The sequence below is a fragment of the Chelonoidis abingdonii genome, chromosome 2 (genome assembly GCF_003597395.2).
Source record: "Chelonoidis abingdonii isolate Lonesome George chromosome 2, CheloAbing_2.0, whole genome shotgun sequence".
Classification (NCBI taxonomy): domain Eukaryota; kingdom Metazoa; phylum Chordata; order Testudines; family Testudinidae; genus Chelonoidis; species Chelonoidis abingdonii.
In genome coordinates this window covers 40,583,695-40,610,055 of record NC_133770.1, presented here as the reverse complement: position 1 = coordinate 40,610,055, position 26,361 = coordinate 40,583,695, and the positions used below count along the sequence as shown (strand labels likewise).

The window sequence follows — 26,361 nt, the reverse complement described above, 5'->3', positions numbered from 1 at the left end:
TACAATGGAAGTGAAGAAGCTTGCTGCCTTTTAACTGTATGCAAAGCAGAACTGGCAGGTGTCTTGCACTAGTGGGTTGCTTTTAACATAATGAATAATTACTGCCTTCCTTCCTTATTGTTAAATGAAATAATGCAGGCAGGCTGACTTTTTGAAATCAGAAATAGAAAATTCTCTATAAACACAGCATAAATTTAGTTAAATTTTTAAAAACTACAGGAAGGCCAGTGCAGCTTCAAAACTCTGGATGGCTACTAAATGGCTACCATCTTTCATTCAGATCTGAGTACAGAAAAAAACATTTTGTTCCTTAAACACACACACATACACATGCACCAACTCCTCCATGACACTTTACATGATCTTGTGCTCCCTCTGACTTAGGACCTGATCCTATAAGAGAATGGCAAGGGAGGATACTGTATCCACACAGAGCTCAATGAGCAGGATCAGGGCCGTGTTATATTGCAACTAGCTGTTGTATCCCAATGATTAGGATCACACCTGGATCCTTCAGTCCTGACCACAAGCCAATGGACAACAGAAATAAAATACCTGGCCGTTTGTGAGGAAACAAAGTGATCAGGCCTGTAATGTTTATACTGTTTCTTACCAATGGCTTAGCTGATCCAAAGTTAAAGAGAATATAATCGCTTTAGTTTTCCTTTTTCATCTTACTTTGAATGTAGTTTAAAGTAGAAGAGAAGTGTTAGAAAGCCAAAATGGAATCTTTTGCATATTTCCATTTTTGGTACTCAATCCTGGAATCTAAATACTTTTTATTCAGGAATAAAGAAACTTGGTTGGATCTAAGGATCAATCTTAGAAGCTAAAACATAGTCTATAGCTTTCCTTTTGCTAACTGCCCCATAATATTCACCAGCTTTCCCTCTTTTTGGTTTTGGGGAGGAAGCTGGAATGAGGTGGGTAGGATTTTTGTTTGTTTAGTTCTTGCTTTGGTGCCAGCTATGAGAAAAAAATAAACTCAATAGCAGTCAATGATGTTTGCCTTTCATTAATCAGTCGGTGAACATAACCCACTTTTTGGGCAACCAAGTGATGTCACAACTAGAGCCAGTGTTTTGGAAGGAACTCAAGCAATAGGCCATTGAACTGTAACGTATCATAAAATCAGAGCTCCTCTCAACTTTTCTACACAGGTGCAGGACTCCTTTGCAGCAGGGGGGGTACAAGTTGGTTTTATCACCAAAGCAGACATTAAGCAAGTCACTTGTGGTAAGAATGAAGGATGTAACTATAAGCTTCATGAGGCCACATAGTACATGGTCCTAAGACTGGCTATTTTCATCAGGATAGTTAAGGATAAAGGATGTAATGGAAATTATTTGTACAGTGCTTTGAAGATGGACATTGCTATCTAAATGTTAAGTATTATTTAATGTATGTAGTGTTGCTATAGCCATGTCAGTCCCAGGATTAGAGAGACAAGGTGGGTGAGGTAATATCTTTCATTGGACCAGCTTCTGTTTGTGAGAGAGACAAAACTTTTGAGCTTGAAGAACAGCTCTGTGTAAGCTCAAAAGTTTGTCTCTCTCATCAACAGAAGTTGATCCAGTGAAATATATTACCTCACCCACCTGGTCTCTCAAGTATTATTTAAGGGAAACAGAAGAGGTGGCAATTTGGCTCTGCACTCAGTGCAGTGGGAAATATGCTGTGAAAAAGACACAGATTTGCCAGGAATCAAGGCACAATCAAAACTGATGGATTGGGAAGCAAGCAAAACTGACAGGAGCTAAGGGTACAGTCATGAAGGAGAGCCAGTGTAAGACCCAGGAATGAGTGTGGTGGTGGGGGCAAGTGAGAACTGGGAACTTCCACTGTCAAGAGACAGACTTTTTGTTTCTTATAAGGCTGCCGGGCAGTAGGATTTTTACCAGCACGTTATCTCCTGTTACTTAAAAGGCTGCATTATCCAGTTTTTATTGGGATGTTAAATGCTCTAAGTTAAACAGCTTTAAAAATGATTAGAATGTGTTACTAAATTGAAAGTATTAGCTGCTTGTGATTTCAAAGTGACATAAGAAAAGAATCCATGTTATGGTTACGTTTAAAAGAGAATCTAAGAAAAAGAGATTTCTCCTTTATAGCTAATGGATGGAAACCTTTACATAATTGGCAGCACCGGGCTTCCACATACGTCTTTTGTTCTTACAAAGTATTATTGTAAGCCATACTGTTTGGATATGTGTGTCAGATTGCAATTCTTACATCAGATTGTTATATTAGTGATAAAGTAACAAATATGTGGTCTTAAAAGTTTCTTCTGAGTATTTTGTTTCAAAAGGGTTAAGTTTTGAGTAAATCAGAATAAAGCTCAAAGGACTAGGGACAAAAATTAGTTAACATACTCAATATAATTTGCTGGAAGCATTCCTGTTTTCCCAGTTCTCTGAACAGTACCATACATCCAGCCATCATCAATTGGTTGCACATTGATGATATAGTCCCCATCCCTGAAGGAAACTTCATCTTCATCTTGCGCACTGTAGTCATACATAGCTCTGTATGTTCTCTGTTGAAGGAAAAGAAACAGGGCCATGAAGAACCCATCATTGCCAGACATTGCTTCTCTGTTACATACATATACACACAGCACCATTTAGTAAACTGAAATATAGAATTCAAACCCACACGCAAAAAGAATGCAGTCTATACTATCTAAGAGGTATGTGCTGAATAGAACTGGGTGGACTATTTGTGCCAAATAATTTATTCAACAAATTCAGTCATGAGACTGATTTTTATGAACATATGCCTTACATACATCATGCAAACACATTTCACTCTGGAGATATTCACCACTACTTATGCCTTATGTATTCACTACCCATAGTTAATTATCCATGCTGCATGCCTGCCCAGCTAAACCACATGGTACTATTTCTGTCCCTGCTTGGATGATCCCAAACAGGCTGTGTCTTCACTAAGAGAAAAGACATGTTCTTAACTCAAGTTAGCTAACCTGACCTGCCACCTCACATGAACACTACAAACTGCTTCATCTTTACTACGATTTCACCTCAAGTTAGCTAACAGGAGTTAAGAACACACCTTTTTGTTCCTAGCGAAGACAAGGCCTGATAACATGACAGGATGACTGGGTAAATATTTGTGGTGGGAATGCTCATGTGAGTACATATTTGCACCACTGTACACGTAAAATTGACATGAGTATTCATGCACAAACTCAGAACTATTTATCATTCTTTTTATCTTTTTGTGAACACTCTTCCGAACAAAATTTTGCTCAAATGAATGTTTATGGAGAGCTGGGTTTACATTTGTTTATATTAGGGTTAAGACTGGGATTAGGGTTGAAAGGATGGTTACTCACCTTTGTAACTGTTGTTTTTCGAGATGTGTTACTCATATCCATTCCAGTCAGGTGTGTGCGCGCCGCGTGCACGTTCATCGGAGAAACTTTTACCCTAGCAACACTCGGCGGGTCGGCTGGGCACCCCCTGGAGTGGCGCCACTATGGCGCCGGATATATACCCCAGCTGACCCGGCCACCCTTCAGTTCCTTCTTTCCAGCTACTCCGACAGTGGGGAAGGAAGGTGGGTTTGGAATGGATATGAGCAACACATCTCGAAGAACAACAGTTACAAAGGTGAGTAACCTGTCTTTTCTTCTTCGAGTGATTGCTCATATCCATTCCAGTCAGGTGATTCCCAAGCCTTACCTAGGCAAGAGGGGTCAGGAGTGAGATGTGGCAGTATGTAGAACCGCTGCGCCAAAGGCTGCATCATCTCTAGATTGCTGAACCAGAGCATAGTGCGAGGTGAAGGTGTGGACCGAATGACCAGGTCGCTGCACGGCATATCTCCTGGATAGGCACGTGCGCCAGGAAAGCGGCTGATGAAGCTTGAGCTCTGGTAGAATGCGCGCCGTGAGATGGCCCGAAGGGACATGAGCTAGGTCATAGCATGTGCGGATGCATGCTGTCACCCAAGAGGAAATTCCTCTGGGAGGAGACTGGCAGGACCTTCATCCGTTCCGCGACCGCCACGAACAGCTGGGAGACTTCCGGAAGGGCTTCGTCCGCTCAATATAGAAAGCGAGCGCTCTACGCACATCTAAGGAGTGTAGCTGCTGCTCCCGCCGAGAAGAGTGGGGCTTCGGAAAGAAGACCGGAGGAAGATGTCCTGGTTGGTATGGAAGGCAGACACTACCTTAGGGAGGAACGCCGGATGAGGTGGTCGCAGTTGTACCTTGTCCTTATGAAAAGACAGTGGTACGGTGGGTTCCACAGTGAGCGCTCTGAAAGCTCGGAGACCCGCCTGGCCGATGTAATGGCCACCAGGAAGACTGTCTTTCCACGACAGGTACAGGAGCGAGCAAGTCGCTAGTGGGCTCAAAGGGTGGGTTGCATTAGTCTGTTTAGGACCAAATTGAGATCCCAGGTAGGGGCAGGGCGACGTTACAGGGGGATAGAGGCGCTCTAGGCCCTTAATGAACCGAGAGACCAAGGGGTGAGAGAACACGGAGTGACCACCCTCGCCTGGATGGAAAGTGGATATAGCCGCTAAGTGCACCTTCAGAGAGGATGTCGCCAGGCCCTGCTGCTTAAAAGTACCAGAGGTAGTCTAGGACCGTGGGAATCGAGGCCTCCGAGGGAGTAACGTCCTGTGTGTGAGCACCAGCAAGAGAAGCGTTTCCACTTTGCCAATACGTAGAGCGGGTGGAAGGCTTCCTGCTACTGAGGAGAATATGCTGTACCGGAGCGGAACAGCGTAACTCCGCTGTGTTTAGCCATGCAGGAGCCACGCTGTGAGGTGGAGGGCTTCACAGGTCTGGGTGGCGAAGCCTGCCCCGTGGTCTTGCGTGATCAGGTCTGGAAGGAGAGGGAGGGAACAGGAGTGGCCATGGACAGATCTAGCAGGGTGGTGTACCAGTGCTGTCTGGGCCACGCAGGCACAATCAGGATCAGATGCGCTTTGTCCCTGCGGAGCTTCAACAGGACCTTGTGCACCAGAGGAAACGAGGGAAGGCATATAGCAGGTGGTGCCTCCATGGCAGGAGGAATGCGTCCGTGATCGACCCCGGAGAGAAGACCCTGAAAGGAGCAGAACTCCTGGCACTTCCTGTTCGAGCGGGAGGCGAACAGATCTATGAGGGGAAATCCCCACCTCCGGAAGATCGAATGGATGACGTCCTGGCCCTTATTGACCATTCGATGACAGAGGAAAGACCGGCTCAGCCGATCCGCCAGCGCGTTTCTGGACCCCCGGCGAGAAAGGACGGCCACCAGGTCCATCGTGTGGCTCAGAAGTCCCCAGAGTCGAGTGTGCCTCTGACACAGGGGAGACGTCGGGGTCCCCCCTGTTTGTTGATATAGTACATGGCGTTGTGTTGTCCATGCAATACAGATACACAACGGCTGTGAAGATGTTGCTGAGACGCCTGGCACGCGAGGCAGACTGCTCTCAACTCCCGGATGATTTATGTGGAGCGTCAGCTCCTGGGGATGACCAAAGGCCCTGGGTACGAAGGTGGAACTAGATGGGCCCCCAACCGAGGGGATGACGCATCCATCGTTAGGCCAGCGACGGCGGCTGTGGATGAACGGCATCCCTGCGCATACCAGGGATGGAGTTAGCACCAACGATCGACCGCGGGGAGCGGAGGGGCTCAGGGGGAACTGTCACCAGGACGTCTATAGGGTCCCTGCCCGGCAGAAGACCGAATGGAGCCACGCTTTTGAAGGGTCGCATGCGGAGCCTGGCATACTTGGTCACATAAGTACATGCGGCATAATGTCTCCCGGCAGGGGTAGGCAGGTGCGAGCCGGGTGATTGGGGAGGCCTGCAGACCCCGGATGATCGACACGATCGCTGGAAGCGGGCTGAGGCAAGTAGGCCCTGGCTTGAGTGGAGTCCAGGGTTGCCCCTATGAAGTCCAGCCTTTGTGTAGGGACAGGTGGGATTTCTCGTGTTTGAGGAGTAGGCCCAGCTCGGGTAAAAACCGGGAGAAGTAGGTCCACTGATTATGCCGACATGCTGTCGGACCTTGAGTCTGAGAGGTCCCCTTGATGAGCCAGTCGTCCAGATATGGGACAACACATGTATCTGCTGCTGGCGGAGGTGGCGGCGTACGACGGCCCATAGCACTTCGTGAACACCCTCGGGGCGTGAGAGGCCAAAGGGAAGGACTGTGAATTGTGAAGTGCTGGTGGTTGACCCATAAGCGAAGGTACTTCCTGTGTGGTGTGGCAAAGATGGCAATCAGTGGAAATACGCGTCTTCATGTCGAGGGCGCATACGCAGTCTCCAGGATCCAAGGACGGATAATAGTTTTCCAGGGAGGACCATGCGGAACTTCAACTTGAAGCAATCATTTGTTGAGTCCTCGCAGGTCTAGGATAGGTCTGAGGCCTCCCTTGGACTTGGGAATCAGAAAATAGCGGGAGTAAAACCCCTTCCGCCTCTCTATTTTTTCCGTCTAAGGGTGTTAGGTACCTCCTCTATGGCCTCACCTGCGCATATTGGAATGATACAAGGTACCTCCTCGAGACTGTACCTCTTGTAAGAGGACTTGCTCATGAGAGGGGTTCCTGAAGACCGGACCGGGATGGGGGGCGGGAGGGCGGGATGCAGCAAAATGGAGGTGGTATCCTTGCTTCCACCGTGCGTAGAACACCAAGGTCCGAAGTCAGTTGGGACAACGCATGGGAAGACAGTAGGAGAGAGACGGTTGGAAAAAGGAGGGGAAGGATCCTGCCTTTGAGACTGGTACGCCGTCCTCGGATGGCACCTTGAAAAGTTAGGACTTAGGCCCCGGTTGTGCTTAGAGGGCCCGTGGTTTTGGCCCCCTTTGAGACTGGGGAAAAATTTGGCGTCTACGGCCACCCTGAACCGCGCCTCCTACTGAGGTCCTGTCTGTTCCGAGGCGTTAAAGTACGTGGCGGTGAGGTTGGGGTCTGAAGGGTCTAAGTTGGGCATGGGGTATGCTATGCCCCCAACGAGCGCATTGATGACTATCTATCCTTCAGGGCTCTGCAACCTGGGATCCAGTTTTTCTGAGAAACAAACCCTTGCCATTTCAAAGGGTAAGTCCTGGATGGTGTACTGAAGCTCCGGAGGCAGGGTTAGAGGGGGGGGGGACCAGGAGATGGGCGGGTGCCAATGGTGAATGCCAGAGGCCAAAGTTCTAGTCTGCCGACAGTTCAGGCTGCGTCTAGGGAGGCCTGGAGAGGGGTCCTGGCACACTTTTTTGCCTTCCTCCAGCGAATGCGGAAAATTCCTGGCGTGAGTCCGGGGTAGCAGTTCGGTTGAAACCGAATCCCACCTCCGATCCAAGTTGTTTATAGTTATCATGGCTCAAGTAGAGCTGCTGGGTGTGCCACCTCGGAGGCTGTAAGGGCCCCCGCTGAGTTACATTTTACGACCCAGGAGTTTCCATCCGCCCTAGCCATCCTTGGACTGTTGGGGGCAGGGCGCCTGCTGGCCCATGGCGTCTCCTTTCATATGACCGAGCTGGAACAACTTTGACCGACTGGACAACTAATGAGGAGGGAGGAGGATGAACGTACAAGTACTCATACCCCCGAGAGGGTACCATGTACTTTCTCTCAACTCCCTTTGCCGTCCATGGAATGGAGGCTGGAGACTGCCAGAGAGTGTCGGCAGTGGCCTGGATAGTCTTGATAAACGGAAGTGCCACCCGAGTGGGGGCATCCGCAGTCAGGATGCTCACTAAGGGGTCCTCGACTTCCGGGACTTCCTCCACTGGGAGGTTGATATTGAGAGCCACCCTGCGAAGGAGGTCCTGATGGGCCCTGAGGTCTATCGGCTGAGGCCCTGATGATGAGGTCCCTGCCACAGCCTCATCCGGGGAGGAGGAAGATGATACCCCGGGAATGAGAGGGTCCTGGATGGCCTCTTGCTCCTGGGGCAGTTCCTGCTCCAGCTGTCCCGGGGAGTCTGGAGGATGGGTCGTGTGCTCTTCCGACTCAGCCGCGGGGGGGCGGGAAATGGTGGCCTCTGGTGCCCGAAGTTCTGAGAAGGCAGAGCGGGTCTAGACTAAGGGAGCACCCTGGGCTTGATGGTATGCCCAGCGTGTCCAAAAGGACCACTGTTGAGGCCCTATGTCCTGAGGACGTGTGTTTTGAAAACCCCCCGTAGGCACCTCCGTATCACGGTCCCGGTCATAACAGCTGTCTGCATGGGAGGATACGGACGTCTGTCTGGACGGCCATGGAGGAGCAGAAAAGCCTGGAGCTGAAGTCCCGACGGATCTCGCACCCCGCGACCGTGGGGACCGGTGCCGGTACGCAGAGCGGTACCGAGAACGAGACCAGGACCTGCGACCGGACCGGTGCCGGGAGGTCGACCGGGATCTCGAGTCTTTGCGGCGTGATCTGCTCCGGGAGGTACAGTGCCTGGGTCGGTGTTGGGAACTGGAGCGGTACCGCGAGTAGCAGGATGGGGAGCGAGAGACTAACCGGTGCCGTGAGTCTAATCAGTGCTGTGAGTCCGATTGGTGCCGCGAGTCCGACCGGTGCCGTGGAGAGGAACGGTGCCGGGACTGGGAGCGGCATCGAGAGTGGGAGCGACGTCTCGACCTGGAGCGTCTGCGGGTTCGTGACCTTGAGCGGTGCCAGTCCGCTACGCGGACAGATTGCGGTCTGGTCAGGGTCGGCTTACCCATGGATTGTAGTACCCGCACCGGCGGTGCCGGGGGTAGGGGCGGTGCCGAATTGGTAATGGCAATCAAGTCTCTCGCTGCAGAAAATGTCTCCGGAGTAGACAGCAAAGTGAGCTCTACCACGGCAGGTGCCGGGGAGCTCTCAGGCGCCGGACTCAACGGCCCTTGCGGGGCTGGAGTCGACGGTGCCGGTTTAGGCGGTGCCCCGGCAGGTATTGGTGCCGGGCGGCCCGACCTCGGTGCAGTCTCTGGCTGCAACACGGGTGTTGTCGGGGCCATCTGAGCCTTCGCCGTCTTCGACCTCAGGGAGAGGGAGCAGCATGGAGTCGATTTCGGTGCCGGCGGTGGCCGGTGCCGGGAGTCCTTAGGCCTACCGGCGGTGCCCGGTGCCGTAGGGGTGCCTTTGCTCACTGACTGGCTCGTGCTCGGTGCCGAAGGTGAAGGTGTCAGGGCTGCTTCCATGAGGAGCTGCCTTAACCTGATGTCCCGCTCCTTCTTAGTTCTCGGCTTAAAAGCCTTGCAAATTGAGCACTTAGCAGATAAGTGCGATTCCCCGAGGCACTTCAAACAGGAGTCGTTGGGATCTCCTTTTGGCATCGGCCTTTGACAGGCCGAGCACTGCTTGAAACCCGGTGAGCCAGGCATGAGCTCCGGCACCAGGTGCGGGGAAGGGGCTACCCCCCAAACCCCGCTAACAATTACTAACTAACAACTATAACTATGAACTATAACTAAATCTAACTAACTGTATATATAAGAACAATTAACTACAACTATGGATATAACAACGAGAAGAAGAACTACGAGTAGCTAGGGAAGGTGGAGGTCAGCTAAGCCGCACTCCAGTATTCCAACGACCGACATGGGTGGTAAGAAAGAACTGAAGGGTGGCCAGGTCGGCTGGGGTATATATCTGGCGCCATAGCAGCGCCACTCCAGGGGGCGCCCAGTTGACCTGCCGAGTGTTGCTAAGGTAAAAGTTTCTCCGACGAACGTGCACGCGGCGCGCACACACCTGACTGGAATGGATATGAGCAATCACTCGAAGAAAAAGTTATATTTTTACCAGATGGCAAAGGCATCCACAGTCACCGATAGGCTCTTTTTAATGTAAATCCAAATAACTAAATAAAGTGTAAACTAACCTTATTAACTAAATGTCTCAGTGCTTCCACTCCTGTGTCAACTACATTCCCTTCCTAAATTTAATATTTATTTCATGCACATATATCAATACTATTGTCAGCTATCCAAGATTAAAAAGTGGCTTTAGACTCATAGAGAACAGATTTCCCACTAAGCCTTGATGGGCAAGATGATCGTTACACGTTAGCTGGAGAATAAACCTTCCCCAAATGCTATGAAGCTGCAGGTTCTGCTCATTTAAAAACATCATATGAGTTTTCTACTTTCCTTTTCCTTCCTAGTTTCTTGGCAAAAGCCAAGAGCAGTTTAGGAATCACAGACAGTATCCCACTGACCTAAGAGCTCTTTTCCATTTCTCACTATATCCAACAATGTTAGCTAGATGTTTCTGCTGATATGATCAAAGGTCAAAAAAAAAACAAAACCAACAGTTAATGTTGGCCGGTATGTTGACTTTTGGAGTGACCACCCAATACAATCAATCAAACCTTTTAAGAGATATTGTCAAGCTTTCTGTCTACCACCTCAGGAAGACTAGACTGCTTCCTGTTCACATGGTCTAGATAATTAACATTTTTAAAAAATGAAAATTTAAGATTGGCACAAATGGAAGTTCCACCAGCAGGAAATAAGAAAACAGGTGTGTTTCCTTATTACTGCTTCCACTCTAGAAATAGATTTAGTGGTCCGGCACTTCTCCTTTGCCTTCTAAGATTCTATTGTTGAATATTTGCTCCCCATGTAGGTACCTATAGCCTGTAATCAGGTCACCCCTTAACCTTCTCTTTGTTAAGCTAAATAGATTGAGCTCTTTGAATCTTTCATTATAAGACATGTTTTCTAATCCTTTAATCATTCTTGTGGCTATCCTCTGAACCCTATCCAATTTATCAATATCCTTCTTGAAATGTGGGAACCAGAACTGGACACAGTATTCCAGCAGTGGTCAAACCAATGTCAAATACAGAGTTAAAATAAACTTCCTATTCCTACTCGAGATTCCCTGGTTTATGCATGCAAGGATCACATTAGCTCTTTTGGCCACAGCATCACAATGGGAGCTCATGTTCAGCTAATTATCCACCATGACCCCCAAATCTTTTTCAGTGTCACTGCTACCCAAGATAGAGTCCTCCTTTCCTTTAAGTAACGCCTACATGTTTTGTTCCTAGATGTGTACATTAACATTTAGCTATATGAAAATGCATATTGTTTGCTTGCATCCACTTTACCAAGCGATCCAGATTGATCTGAATCAGTTACCTGTCCTCTTCCTTATTTCCCGCTCCCCAAATTTTTGTTTCAGTTGCAAACTTTATCTATGATGATTTTATGTTTTTTTCCAGATCATTGATAAAAATGTTAAATAGCACAGGGCAAAGAACAGATCTTTGCGGACCCCACTGGAAATAGACTTGCTCAATGACAGTTCCCTGTTTACAGATACATTTTGGTATCAATCAATTAGCTGGCTTTTAATCCATTTAACGTGTGCCATGAGCAGAGACCTCGTAAAGGAATCAACCATTTGACGTGCATTTCAATTCTTTGGCATTTGATTCCTTTTAACCAGCTTGATAGCATCACAGTGCTGCAAAATTGTTAAGACAAGCTGGTAATGCCACATTTTTAAAAAATGTATTAGGGACCCTGATGCTGCCGAGAAACCAAAATTTATGGCTTTAAGACCTAATTAGGTGGTAAATGGCTGTCAGGAAAAAAATTCTATAATAATCCAGTTAGCATTTATTACCTAATTATCGCTTCAGAGTGTAGTTTAAATGACTCAAATAAGGGATTTAAAAAATGCATTTAAGTGAATTATTCCTCTAATCAAGAGTAAGTTAAACAGGTACTGAAAGCACAGTAGGATGTTGTCTTGCTGGACAGGAAGCTGGGCAGAATACTAAGGTTTGAAAATACCAAAATGTTTCTGTTGGGGGAACATTTTGGTGTTTGTGAAACAACATATAGCTGAATTTTATTTCTGTGAAAATGTCTGAGCTTTTAGCATTTTGTCCCGATTTGGGATGAAAACACTTCTGAAAACTCATTTTTTTTTCATGGAACTAAAATTCCATTTTCTGGCCAGCTCTGATCTTTGTTAATGATTCAACATCCTGTGACTTCAATTAAGGTGGGAGAGCTAACAAATATACATCTTCCGAAACATTCTGTAGATCTGCCAGGAAAGAAAAGGGAAAACCAGAAGTGATATTTCTGATAGTCTTAAGCTAAAAAACAATGGAGCTCTGATCTATTTGGCCTCTAGTCACTACCACAATAAGCAATGTTAAAAATGTTAGTAATCTGAAAAAAAATCTTAAGAAAAGAAATCAAAGAAGCAAACAAATATGCACAAGCCCAATTTTCAGAAATCTTTTGTAAGTCCTCACTGACATCCAATACCGTAGCTAGCTATACCAACTGAAAAACAAGGTTCACCTGCAAAAAGCACAAAGATGGCCTTGTTAGAACTATACATTCCCTCCAGCTTTAAAGTTCTATGTGTCTATTTGGTCAGACAGATTAAAAACAACAGCAAATGGAAACCTTAGTATTTAGTTCATTGTGTGAAAAAGTGCTACCTCAACATTTCTGCTTTTTAGAGTATATGAATAATGTAGATAATTTCATTGTTCTTTGGAGCACATACCTAAATCCACATCATTCAGTTTTTGAGATAAAAATCTCTTGCTACTTCTCTGCATCACCTAATCCTATGCATATTTTATCTGCAGTTAGGACCATGTGAAAAAGCCAAAAAAGTATTTCTTTAATTTGAAAATAACTACAATATCAAGAAATCCAGAAGAATGATTATTTCCCAAGGTTCCCAATTCTGGATTGCAAAGGCTACCAGCGGATTTATATTTACAAGACATTTACCAGTAGCTAAAGAGGGGTGCACTGAAAGGAATGATTCTTTCAATTCAATACTCACCAAACCTGCTGAATGTGGCTGTGAATGCATCGACCTCATAGATGACATACTGGTCTGGTGCATGTATCCATACCCTTGGGACTGACTTTGTTGATATGCCCCAGGAAGCACAGGGGCTGCACATTAAAGAAATACAGAAGCATTACTACAAGAGTTAAAACAATATCCTTGCTGAGTCTGTGTGTGCAACTTCTCTTAGCAGTTGGTAGCAGCTGTAGATTGCTCTCCTGATTAGAAACCTGCAGCATAAATAGGGATTCATGTTCCCAAAGGTATGTAACTCTAAATCAGCAGAGAAGAGTTTTAAGTCACAAAACAAGCCTTGTGTAGGTTGAATTCTACATAAACCTAACACAATCAGCAAAGAAATATTCATTAGCATCATGACTAACTGGAAGCACAACAGAGAGTAGGAAGGCTTGAAAGACTTCTAGAAACATGATGACATGTGCACCAAAACTAGGGACATCACTAAGGTCAGGTCATTAAACACAGCCACATCACCCCGAGTGTGAAAAGCACACACCCCTGAATTACATAGATAAGCCAACCTGACCCCCATGTAGACAGCACTAGGTTGATGGAAGAATTCTTCCATTGACCCAAGCTACCACGTCTCAGGGAGAAAGATTTACTACAGTGATGGGGAAACTGCTCTATCACTGTAGTGACTGTCTACACTGAAGAGCTCCAGCAATGCAGCTGCAACACTGTAGCTGTGTCTCTATAGTGATATAAGTGTAGACACAGAACTCAAAATTTTGATGCTACACTGAGATACTAGAGAAAAATGATACCATGGGGGACATGACAGTTTCATTACTGTTAATGGAAAAAAGACAAACCTAAAACTAAGTACTGAAACAAAGTTGAAATATTTTAGTAACACTGCTTGACCAATGTATTCCTAATTATAGTATATTTACTTTCTCTTATAGGCTAAAGACCTAGAAAGGCCTATTTCATCTAGGTTTATGTGACCGTTTAGCAGTGGTTACTGAGCTTGGTCCCCGTAGTTTACACTGACTCCATTAGCACCGTGGCCAAGCACAGAGTAATTAAAACCTGGCAATTTCTTTCTGTCCCTTTCTTTTGTCCTCTTATGTCCATTAGGCTCAGTCCAACATCGGTCTTCCCTCCCACAGATACACACACATTTTTTAGGCAGTGTGATTTTACCAACCATAGATGACAACACTATATTGTGGTTTATTGAGAAAAATCTGCTGAAAGATCGAATAAAAACCGCTTGGACCCTTGTGACGATTTGAGAATGTCCGTACAATTTATAAATTGTGATGTGAACTCAATCTGTATCAGGCCAAACTCAATCTTTTATAAGCAGCAGAGAATCCTGTGGCACCTCATAGACTAACAGACGTTTTGGATCATGAGCTTTCGTGGGTGAATACTCACTTCGTCAGATGAATATAATGGAAATTTCCAGGGGCAGGTATATATATGATAGCAAGCAAGCTAGAGATAACGAGGTTAGTTCAATCAGGGAGGATGAGGCCCTGTTCTAGCAGTTGAGGTGTGAAAACCAAGGGAGGAGAAACTGGTTCTGTAGTTGGCAAGCCATTCACAATCTTGTATATGCAGGGCGGTGCAACCATTTAGGAAACTAAGCGGTTGCCTAGGGTGCCAAGATTTGGGGGCGCCAAAAGTGGCGCCCCCCAAAAAATTTTAATGGTTGCAGCCGCTGCTGGCTGGAGGGGCTAGCTGCTGGCAGCAGCACTGCCTGCCGCCGCAGCCCAAGTGTCCCCCGGGTCAGGGAGCCGCCGGTCAGCGCGCCCCTGAGGTCAGTGCGCGCCGCCGCCGCAGCCCGGCACCCAGGGCGCCCCCCCCCCGGATCAGTGCACCACCGCGCAGCCCGGCAGCCCAGGGCGTCCCCACCCCCAGGTCAGGGAGCGCCGCGCAGCCCGGCAGCCAGGGCGCCCCCCCCCCGGGGTCAGGGAGCCGCGGCTCGGTGGACCTGCCGCAGGCATGCCTGCGGCAGCTCCGCCAGAGCCACGAGACCCATGCGCGGGGTGGCGAAATGTCCCGGCGCCTAGGGCGCCAGAAACCCTAGTGCCGGTCCTGTGTATATGCAACTCTTTGCCTTCTCTGTTTCCTGTTTGCCTCCATGTTTGGTTGAAGTCCCCACATACAGAGATACAGGGCTGACACTAGAGGGTAGCTGACTAAGTGCTCAGCTACAGGAAATCTATTCACTCTAGACGAAAGACTGGTCACTACCCAGAAGAACTGGGTTAGCAGGGGGAGGTCATCTTGGCAATAAAGGTGTTTGTGGTCATGTGGGGAAGCTGAAAGCGGCATCATCTGACATAGAGGAATGAAAATTTCAAAGGGGGTGAAGTTGTTCTGCTCAGGGGCCATTTTCCTCTAGTCCAGGAGAAAGAAGCAGTGCAGCATGAGCCGTGCACTGAAGCTTGACCCAACCCAAAGAATGTTCCAGAGTGGTGAGGAAACTGAGGTAGAAATATGCATGATGTAATGTTTATTGTTTCATATCTTCTGTACTCTCCTGTGCCTTATATGATTAAGTATAAAATAACAAATGTGTTAGACACTGAACAAAGTCTGTGTGTGATATGCTTCACAATTGCTGCATGCCCCTAAGAAAGTTAAACTGTAAACCAGACTCATCACACCTTGAAGTGGAGTTCTGAGAGAGGGTGTGTTTAAATACACAGGAGCCTGAGGTACCTCGACAGTGGGTTCTACCTTTCAGATGAGAATACCAGACAGAAGGGCTGTGCCCCAAGAGTGTGCCTAGGGACCCCAAGATTGAGCAGTGGCTGGATTCTGTTCAGGCTCCAAGGGCTTAAAGCACCTGGGAATCCAGAGCAAAAAAGCCTGGATTTGCCTCACAGCAGTTCTCGAGAGTGGCTGGAAGGGGGTGCTCGCTAAGTTCTGTGACAAAACTCTACCCTTATTCCTTGCTAGAAGGAGATTCCTAATAATTTCAAACAATACAGTCTCTGTTCCAACATCCTGCTTTGACACCAGACTGACAGAATCTGAAAAACAAGTGTCCCTGGACATCTGTGAAACCCAAGTGTAGCTGAGGTGGCCATTCAGTACCTTCTCAACAAGCCTTCATTTTGGGGAAAGTTGGATGGTCCTGACAATAACTAGTAAGGTGGTTAATATCCAAAGAGTGAAGGTTTAATTATTTCCTGTCTAACCATTGTTTGCAAGCCTCACCAATATTGGGCCTAACATCTCTCTGCTGGTTTTATCCAGCTATTGCAAACCTTAGCCCATCTCTCAAATGGTTAATTGGCATTCTCCAAGCACAACTGAAACTTCACTAAGCAAAATTGTGAAAAATAGTCATAAAGATGGTGCATTTCTTTTGACACTTTTTCCACAAATTTATCAAGCCCGCTTGAATTCTATCAACTTATCAGTGCCACAAATGGTCAGTTTCCTTCAGGGACATGTGACTGAGCTGAAGCAGCCTAGATGATTCATATTGCTCTCAACTTGGAATGATTCACCTGGTTGGGATTTTGAGAGATTTGCCCCCTGGGCTTTGAAAAAAGTGAAGACCACCCCTCACCCTTGGAGCAACCTTCCAACCCAGTCCTCAGGGTGGGTGCAAAACTGATACAGGACAAGAGGAGTGCAAAAATAATTTATGGAGGGGCTCAAGAGATGCAGAATTAATTGATGTGGGGCTGCAGAGGTTGCACAATTAATTGATTGGCAGTTATGGTTTTGTGGAGGAGCTGGAAGATGGCACACCATCAGGAATAGCTTTAATGCAAGATATTGGCAAGTATGCAATAATATTCTGGCCTTTTTACCTCTGAAGGAACCAGGATGTAGAAGGGTGTGAAATGAACTATGGGGAAAGGTTTGCTGAATTGTGCTTGAATGAAAGTTCAGTTTGTGCTTTGTGAGAAGATTCATTTTCATTTTACCCAACCTGCTTCCCTATCCCGAATTCTGAGATTGGTGGTTTGAGCAAATAGTTAGAGTTTTCCTGTAACTGGTAATTTTATTATAAGTAATATATTAAAATAAACTACATATATGATTAAAATATTGAATGCTTATTATCCAGTTATCATATCCACTATGTTATACTTTTTAAAGATAGTGAATTACTATATTCTTAATTAAGGTATTTGTGATTTGGGACACCTATTTCAAACCACTACAAATGCACAGACTGTGTTATGAGGTGAGAGAGTAAAGTTGAAGCCATATGTTGATTTAGTCAGAGAAGTTCCTATAACATGAAGCAACTCATGGACAGTACTGGAATATAATGAATAATTCATGTTTTAGATGTAGCAAATTCATTCGAGTGATGTATGAGTGCACAGATACTTTAAAGCAGTTTAATCATCAGAAAATTATTGCTCATTAATGTGTTCACAAGGTGATCATGATATTAAGTTAATGGTTCTAAGCAGTTCATCAGATAATTTATGTTTCAATGTTGTCACATACTACTTCCAAATGACCAGACATGGCCTTTCCTGAGAAAATGGATAGAAGCGCAGTTTAGTCAAAAGTTACTGTGGGCACGGTTCGGTGAACATATTTTGCCTAATTTCAAACTCATTTGAACACTGTGGGCCAAATTTACCACAAGTGTAAATGAGAGCAACTTCACTGTGTTCTCTCATGCCAGTTAAATGTGGCTGCGTGTGTTCGAAACTAAGAGCAGAATTCAATCTTTTTGAGTTCACAGTGTATTGGGAACAAACATCATGCTCCAAAACGTCTGTTAGTCTATAAGGTGCCACAGGATTCTTTGCTGCTTTTACAAATCTAGAAAGGCTCTTCTGAGAATGAGTGGCCCACACACTCAGAACCAATATGCCAACCACAGCAATAGGACTGTGGAAATATGCTTTCTTGCCCTGGCATCCAGTTTTTGTCCAGGCAAAAGAAGTCAAACAAACTGCATCAAAGAATCTACTTGCTAATATTATCGGACTATAATAGAAATTTCCAGAAATTACTCAGGCTACATAGACTCGTAGAAAATTAGGGCTGGAAGAGACCTCAGCAAGTCATCTAGTCCAACCCCCTGCTCAAAGCAGGATCAACCCCAACTAAATCATCTCAAGTGCTACAGTGGCGCATCTGCACCAATGCAGCTATACCACTGTAGGGCTTCTGATGAAGACACTCTATGCCAACAAGAGAGAGCTTTCTCGTCGGCTTAGTTACTCCACCTTGCACAACAGACAGTAGGTATGTCAGTGGGAGAAGCTCTTGTTTGAAAATTTCCTAAGTGGGTGATGGAGGCTGGCATCATGGCCTGATTGGAGGTGGGAGTCAATAACTTGATAGTGAATGAATTGTTAGGTATGGTGAGGACAGACATTGAAAGGCCTTGTAAATTAACCCAAGTAGCTTCTGTCTGATGCAACACAAAAGGGGGAGCCAGTGGAGGGATGCAAAGAGTGGGGCAATGTGGTCAAAACAATGGGCTAGGAATATTTATCTTAGCAGCAGCATGCTGAATAGATACAAGTAGGGCAAGAATGTATTTGTCAAGGAGGATGTTGCAGTAATTGAGATAAAGGTAATGAGAGCTTGGACAAGCATTCTCCCTGCAAGGATGGATAAGAAAGCCCATATCTTAGAGAAGTTATGCTGAACAAATCAGCAAGATTTAGACATAGCCTGGCTGTAAGGATCTAAAGAGAGGTTTGAATCGAAGATGATTCCAGGTTATAGGCCTGAGCTACAGACAGGGTGATGATATGAGGATGACTGGGGGGGGAGAAGAGATTAGAAGCTCTATTTTAGCCATATTGCGTTTGAGATCATGGTTACATATCCATGAGGAGATATCAGAGAAACAGGATAAGCCTTTAGTTGGGACAGAAGGAGACCCCATGGGACCTATGCAGAAAGCTGAGTGGGGTTGAAGAAGATCCTCCAAAGGAAATTCTGAAGTGGTGATAAGAGAAGTAGAAGGAGAACCAGGAGAGGACAGAGTCATAGAAGTGAGGTAGAATAGGCCAGGAAATGATTTTCCTGAGCTGTGAAAAGTTTTGAGATTGCAAAAAAAGATTCTTATCCCAAATCAGGACAAAAAGAGAAAAACCTTAAATTTTTTCACCGACTGAAAATCTGGAGGAAAAAAATGGTTCAGGTAAATAAATGTTTTGTTTAGATAATTTCAAAATGTTTCATTTTTATTTTGATCAATTTAAACATTTTTTAATTATAATTAGCTTGAATTTATAAACAAAAAGTATTTTCAAGCAAGTATTTTCATGTTCCTAAAGTCAATATGACAAGTTTGGGTATTTTTCACTACCTTAAATTATAAAAAATATACAAAATAAACTGTGCATGCATCAAATGTATTCACAGAAAAATCATCAAAAAGTTTGGCTATGGTATGAATTTTCAGTGGGAATAGTAATTTTATAGCATTTAAAATAATTAATAAAAACAACCTGAAGCAAATACTCACCAGCAACTACATACCACACAACAGAAACACTAACCCAGGAACCAATCCCTGCCACAAACCCCATTGCCAACTCTGTCCGCATATCTATTCAAGGGACACTCATAGGACCTAATCACATCAGCCACATCATGAGGGGTTCCTGCACCTGCACATCTACCAATATGATATATGCCATCATGTGCCAGCAATGCCCCTCTGCCATGTACATTGGCCAAACCTGACAGTCTCTATGTAAAAGAATAAATGGACACAAATCTGACATCAAGAATTTTAACATTCAAAAACCAGTAGGAGAGCACTTCAATTTCCCTGGACACTCAATAACAGACTTGAAAGTGGCCCTTCTTCAACAAAAAAAAACTTTAAAAACAGACTCCAACGAGAAACTGCAGAACTGGAATTAATCTGCAAACTTGACACCATCAAATTAGGCCTGAATAAAGACTGGGAGTGGCTGGGTCACTACAAAAAATAATTTTCCCTGTATTGATAGTCACACCTTCTTGTCAACTGTTAGGAATGGATCCCATCTACCCTAACTGAATTGGTTTCACTAGCACTGACCACCCACTTGGTAAGGCAATTCCCATCTTTTCATGTGCTGTATATTTATACCTGCCTACTTTTTTCACTCCATGCATCTGATGAAGTGAGTTATAGCCCACGAAAGCTTATGCCCAAATACATTTGTTAAGACTCTAAGGTGCCACAAGGATTCCTTGCTGTTTTTGCTGATACAGACTAACATGACTACCCCTCTGAAAAATAATTAATGTCGATTGTTTACAGTACTAAAAAAACAAGTGGTGTCTGGAGTTCAACAGCTGTCAAAGCTTTTAAACGTCATAATGAATAAAATGAAGTAATTTCTAGGTAAATTTTATTAAGATCATAAATGAATACTAATTATCTTCTGTACAGTTATTTTTATAAGTGTACTCGGACGCAAGCAAACAAGAATGCAGTTCGAAAAGCAAGTTTGTCACTTGTGTAAATTGAGTTAAATTACTGTGAAAAGTTCATGATCCTGCAGTTCTTATTCAAGCAACAAACAATTCCACTGAAATAAATGAGACTTTCACCTACATAGGAATTGCAGGAAGATGCCCCACATGGTTATTTTTAACATTTAGAAGAAAACAAATGTATTTTGAGAGCAGGAAAATAACATCTGGTGTATTTATGCCATATGGAAAATTATTGCCATATTTATTATTTTGCAACCTCTATTTCCATATTCAGGGACTATCTATGTGAGGAGGAAATGAACTGATAATATGGTCAAAGGGATTTCTCTGCCTCAGCAAAGAAATACAGGGGAGTGGCTGTGACCGATGTGTGTGAGGTACAATGGGACATACAAATTCCTGCCATTTGCCCTGCAGGACTGCCGCTTTCAGCAAAAAATTGTAATCTTGGGTCACAAAAGGTGACACAATTGTAACTTTTGAATTTTAAGTATAGCCAATAATATAGTATATATCACAGAAAGCTGTGTTGTAAAGATACTAATTATATGATAAATATTCTGTCATAAATCCAGTAACAGATGGAGTGAGAATTTAGGAAGTGCAGGCAAGGCAGTGTGAAGTAATTTGGTTGGTGAAAGGCCTGCATAATTCTAAAGTGTGGGTGAATCATAAGATAATTGCATAGGCCCCAATTGTCCCCGTAGATCTGCCCACAGATTTCTTCACTTCTGTGGGGAAGGATGGCTTATCCACTCCATGAGACTGTTTCTACACCCTCTCCTTTGTGGCCTCTGTGAGGTCTGGAGCTCTGCACTGGAGTCTACGTAGCCCAGAGGTGGGGCAAGGAGAATACAAACAGTTTCCTTTCTAGCCCCATGGACATTTATTGGAAAATAAAGGTAACATAGCCTCAAGCTGTCTTATCTTTTCTGTGGGACCCTCCTACTTGGGGTCCAAGAAGATGCTGCAGCCAGGGGAAATCCCTGGTATCAACAAAGCCATGCTGCTGGACACTGAGCAGGGGCTGATGGCCAGAGTCTGGGCAAAGGTTCAGGATCTTTGTATGGACTGCCCAAGGGAATGGGGCAGGCCTTTTCCATTGGTAACCCAAAATCTGGCACCTTCTGCTCTAACAGGAGAATGTAAGGGGATCCCTGTGGCAATTTCCCCCCTCAACACTCCCTTCACAGGGAGGCACAGGAATGGAGTGGGGTTGGGCCATGGGTCAGAAATCTCCTCATCAGTCAGTTACTCTGTAACTTACATCCAAACCATTTTGTAAGACAGTTTTAGAGTATTATATGTATCTAATTTACAATGCTACTAACCTGGGAGATATCCAGTGCAGTTTGGACTCAGACAGAAGCACCATCACCACCAACCAATTATATACAGTTAGGGTGACCAGATGTCCCGATTTTATAAGGACAGTACCGATTTTGGGATCTTTTTCTTATATAGGCTTCTATTGCCCCCCACCCTCTGTCCCGATTTTTCACACTTGCTGTCTGGTCACTCTATATACAGTCCCTATCTCTGGGTATTACTGAGTGCTAAGGGAGGGGCCAAAAGATAGTGAGGTGCTCCCCTATTGGTCCTCAGGGAGCATATTGTCACCCACACTGACCCTGCTCCAGCAGAGTAGCAAAATTTCAATGGCCACTGCTTCAGGAAACTGCAACCCCCAAATTCATTTTTAATGCTGACTTACAGGTTTGCTGTTTATTGGACATGGTTATGAAGGTTCAACTGTACAGGATAAACCTGGTAGATGTCCTGATTCCCTGAGAGCCAGTTAGAGCACCGGCCTTTTTATTTTAATACCTGGGGGTATTAAACATGACCAATAGCATATATATTATGAGATATAGACAGATACAGTATCTCAAGATAGTCAAGTAGTCATAATGTTTTGAATAGTCACCATCTTATAAAATACATAGATTATCTGTAATCTTCACATCTATTGAAACTGTGAACCTAAGGCTATATCTACACTACAAACTAGGGGTGTGAGTCCCTCGCCTGCATACACAGACTTGTGCTAGTTTTCATCAAACTAGTGAGAGTATAAATAGCAGTGTAGCCATAGTAGTGGCAGTGGAAGCAAAGTTTAGCCATGTCAAGTATGTGTCCACCAGTTTCAGGCTCACAGTTCAGACACAGCCTAAATGTCTTCTGTGGCATTAACTAAAACAGCGACAATCTGTAGGTGAAGACAATGAGTCACTGATCAAGGTTATATTAGCAGCATCAAACTAGTATAACCAGTTGTTACAATGACAAGTTAAAAATTGTATGAGGTCATATTTGACATCTAGAATTTTATGAACATTTATAACAACTCATTTGAGCTGAAAGTAACAAATTGTTTTATGCTCTCACATCCCTTTGGCCAGTTGAGACCTATAGATCCTATAAAAATAGTACCATTTGCACTATTCTGCTTGTAAACCTAAAAATGGAGTTTATTGTCCCCAGTTTTAATCCTTAAAATATAGTTTGCGGGTTATTGTGAGCACTAAATATTGCAGAACAGCTAAACCAATGGCAATCAAGAAACAGCAATATTTTGAATGGTCAGCCATTAAAAGCTTTGTGTCCTTGATGCACTTGTTTTACTCACAAAAGCAGAGTTTTGATATATAGGGACATTAATTCAATCTATGATCAAAAAATGAATAATTGGGGAAAGTTGATATATCTCGGAAACACAATTTACACCAGATACTGATTTTTGTTTAGGCAATTCTGTGTTCATAGATCTGGTGGGTATAGGATTTCTATATCTATTTTCCTAAACATATGACTAGAGTTCAACTCATATTTATAGCCATATATACGTTTCTACTTATATGGTTTTGGTTTACCTTGGTACTGTCTGGTAGCCTAAAGATGAGCTTCCCCAACCATTCCATATACACTAGAGCAGTAACTATTATTAATAATTATATAAGAAATAAGTAGCTTTGTCCCCATTTCTTACACTGCATTTGTAATGGTTGTGTACATAAATCATACAGAGCCCTTCAATAGAGCACTAGAATTTTATTGCAATAGTTTGCAGGTATGGCTGCAGGATTTGGTACCACGTCATGTCTCTCAGTGAAGTGCAAACCTTATTACAAACTGGGTTTTTAGCTGGCATGTCACGTAGGGTTCACAGCATGCCTCAGCTCAGAAAGCAGAGTGAGACATTTCACTTCACAGCACAATACTCTTCATTCATGAAGGCACACAACAGCCAAAAATGCCATTTTGTGATATGCCTTTTCCAGTGCTGAGGGGCACACAACCAGTCACAAAATGCTGCAATTCCTTCTCACATTGAGGTGGTTTTCATTGTATTGTGCTCTCTCACACATTATTCTGAAACAATTAACAAAAATGAAGAGCATATTGGTAATATAACAATGTGTTCTAATTTGTAATTAGATTTCCTGAATGAAAGATTATTACCCAGGTGATGGCATGAACCCGGCAAGTCTTTTTCACACAAGTAATCCCGTGATTGCTATGCAGCTATTTATTTGATTAAGACACCCCCGTGTAAGTAAAGGTGGAAGGACCATGTTGGTGAGGCATGAGAAAATGATTGTAACATAAGATTTAGTATTAACATGTATTGTCAGATAGACACAAAATCCTCTACAGAGTCTCAAAAATCCGCATGGTGACATCTTGTAGTCTTAGAACAACTGCTTGGTAGGAGTTCACTAGCACTTCACCTTGTTGAGCCCCTCCACTATTTCTCCTATGCTTCTTACTAATCATTTTTACGGCATCACTCTCAACTAACTGGCAGAGACCCACAGAGGACAAAGCAATTGAGTTATTGCTTTGCTCCTGGAGTTGCAAAGAGGACAGCTGGGTCTCCACTGGACTCATCTTCAACCCAATGTGGGGAAAGATCTCCTTATTCAGTAAAAACCCTGAGATGTGGGGAGAGGCCCAGGAGAAAACAATGGGCAAAGAGAATCAAAGTCGTAAATATTTAGGAAATGCAAAATTAAAGGTTCTCCTAGGAATGTTAACCCATCCACACTGAGCACACAGCGTATGGAACATTTTCAGCTGTTTAATTACACTGTTAAATGCACACCTGATTTCATTGGCATCAACACATTCTCTACATATCTGAGAGTAAAATCTAGCTTTAACTTTGAGTTCTTTCTCAAAAGATTACATGTGAAAACAAGGGTTTACTGATGCCTAATAGTGTTTTCCAATGGAATAGAATGAAATCTAGTCCTCTACTTAGACTAAGACTTTGTCCTGTAAATCAAATAAATGCATTCAGATAGTACAGTGGGGAGGGGGTGTCACCGTATAAGAGTTTGGTAGTGTAGGCTAGGCTACATAGATTAGATAAGATTGAGGGAGCCAACACACAAATGTTGTGCCTACTAACATTCCCACTCAATTGGAACCATTCTGGGTGCCCTGCTTTACATAGTTCTGAATGCTAAAGTGGATTTTTTGCAGGAATTCATGTTGCATATTAAATATAGCCAGGGATACTTCCTTCACAGAACTTTATCTATAAGTGAGTGTACATATTTTAAACCCAGCCTGTTTGTATACCATTTTACTAAGGAAATCTGAAAACGCACCTCAAATTTAATTTGCCTTTCTCCCTCAATTACAGACTGGTATCACTTTCCTGTTGTCAGAAACCTCTGATGCTTGCATACAGTCCACTGAGGACGTATACAAGACTTGCTCTAACTGCCTGTGATGTAGTAGTTTTTGTTTTTAAATGTCTACAGATGTAGAAATGACTCCAGCTTTGAAAATTTCCTAGGAATCAATGTGAGAGGGAAGGCTGAAGCTGACACGAAAAACCACCACTCCTTGCATTCAAAGATAGAGTCTTCAAATTGGTAAGAACTAAGTCATGGTCCCTAAATAAGTACTCTCATTTTCTTTGTGGAGAAATTTAAACAGCGCGTTCTGTGACAGTAAACCTTTTTAAAGAGAAATGCACTGGTCCGGTCAAAAATCAGCTTGTGAAAGAGAATCCATTCTCATTGCAGGGCTTCCCAATTTTGCAAGCGGGTAAACCTTCATCTCACGTTTAATGCAAACACAATTTATACATTGAATAAATTGTGGTACCAACTAATAAGAACAGACAATTATCTATCTCTGTGCATTTTACCCACATCGAAGAATTTAGTTTTCTATTTCAGTCACTTAAAAAAAATTGAGAAATTTAAATCAGATGTACTGAATATTTTGATTTCTTTCTATTATTCACACTATATTAGGCACTTTAAAAAAACAGAAAAAATCATATGAGTACTGACATGGAAAGAAAGGAAAGCTTTAATGTGGTTATCTTTGCCAGAAAAGAGACATTCTTCTCACATCTACATTTCAGGCTGGCAAAGTTGGTATGGGGTTTGAATTTACAAGAAACAGAATTAAAAGCATTCTGTATAGTCTGAAAGAAAAATAATAATTCAGAAACAAGTGAAAGATGATGATGGAAAAGAGAAGCATACATATGACTCAAAAGGAGAGAGAGTAAACAAACTATTCTCTTTTGGGGTGTTCAGTCTTAAGTGTCTCTGTGGTGGGAAACCTGCTGATGAATGTGGCTAGGGAATCCCTAAAAGTCTATTGTTCTTTCCATACAGTTAGGTGGCTCTGCCTTCAGAGCTGGCCTCCTGGCCAGCAGGTGCCACTCTCTGGCGGCCCAGCTCTGAAGGCAGTGCTGCCATCAGCAGTGGCGCAGAAGGATAGCAATACTGCAACCCGCCTACAATAACCTCGTGACTCCCCCCCCGAGCAGAAGTGGGAGACAACCCCTTTTCTACACTCAAAAGCAGGTTTTTGCAGTAGAAATTGAAAGGAGAGAGAGAGAGAGAGAGAGAAAGACTGGACTCTTACTAGGGTTGCCCCCTGGCAGGTTTTTAACCAGCTTGGCTGGTTTGTACTCTCTTGCTTATTCAAAGATTTGATGTCAGGATGTTTTTTTTCACGTGGGACATGCTCAAATGCTCTACAATTCACTCCCTGCAGTCCAAACTTTGGCACTGTGTTAGGATAAAGTAAGAAAGGTGATAAAATAACATAAATATACACATCTTGTGTTATTCTGTGTGTGGGTCTGTGTAAAATGATTCTCAAAAACATTTTACTAATAATTAGTGATAGTTGGCACAAG

The 26,361-nt window shown here is 44.0% G+C and overlaps 1 protein-coding gene across 2 annotated transcripts in view; it reads right to left on the bottom strand.

The window, feature by feature from the left end:
• Window positions 1-742: 742 nt before the first annotated feature.
• Window positions 743-26,361, bottom strand: part of LOC116822079 (LIM zinc-binding domain-containing Nebulette) — a 460,572-nt gene continuing 434,953 nt past the window's right edge. For both annotated transcript variants that reach the window (XM_075062302.1, XM_075062303.1), the window contains 2 exons: window positions 12,762-12,877; window positions 743-2,536 (listed from right to left, as the gene is read on the bottom strand). In XM_075062302.1, the coding sequence (XP_074918403.1) occupies window positions 2,360-2,536; window positions 12,762-12,877 (293 nt within the window). In that variant the 3' untranslated portion in view covers window positions 743-2,359. The remainder of the gene's footprint in view (window positions 2,537-12,761; window positions 12,878-26,361) is intronic.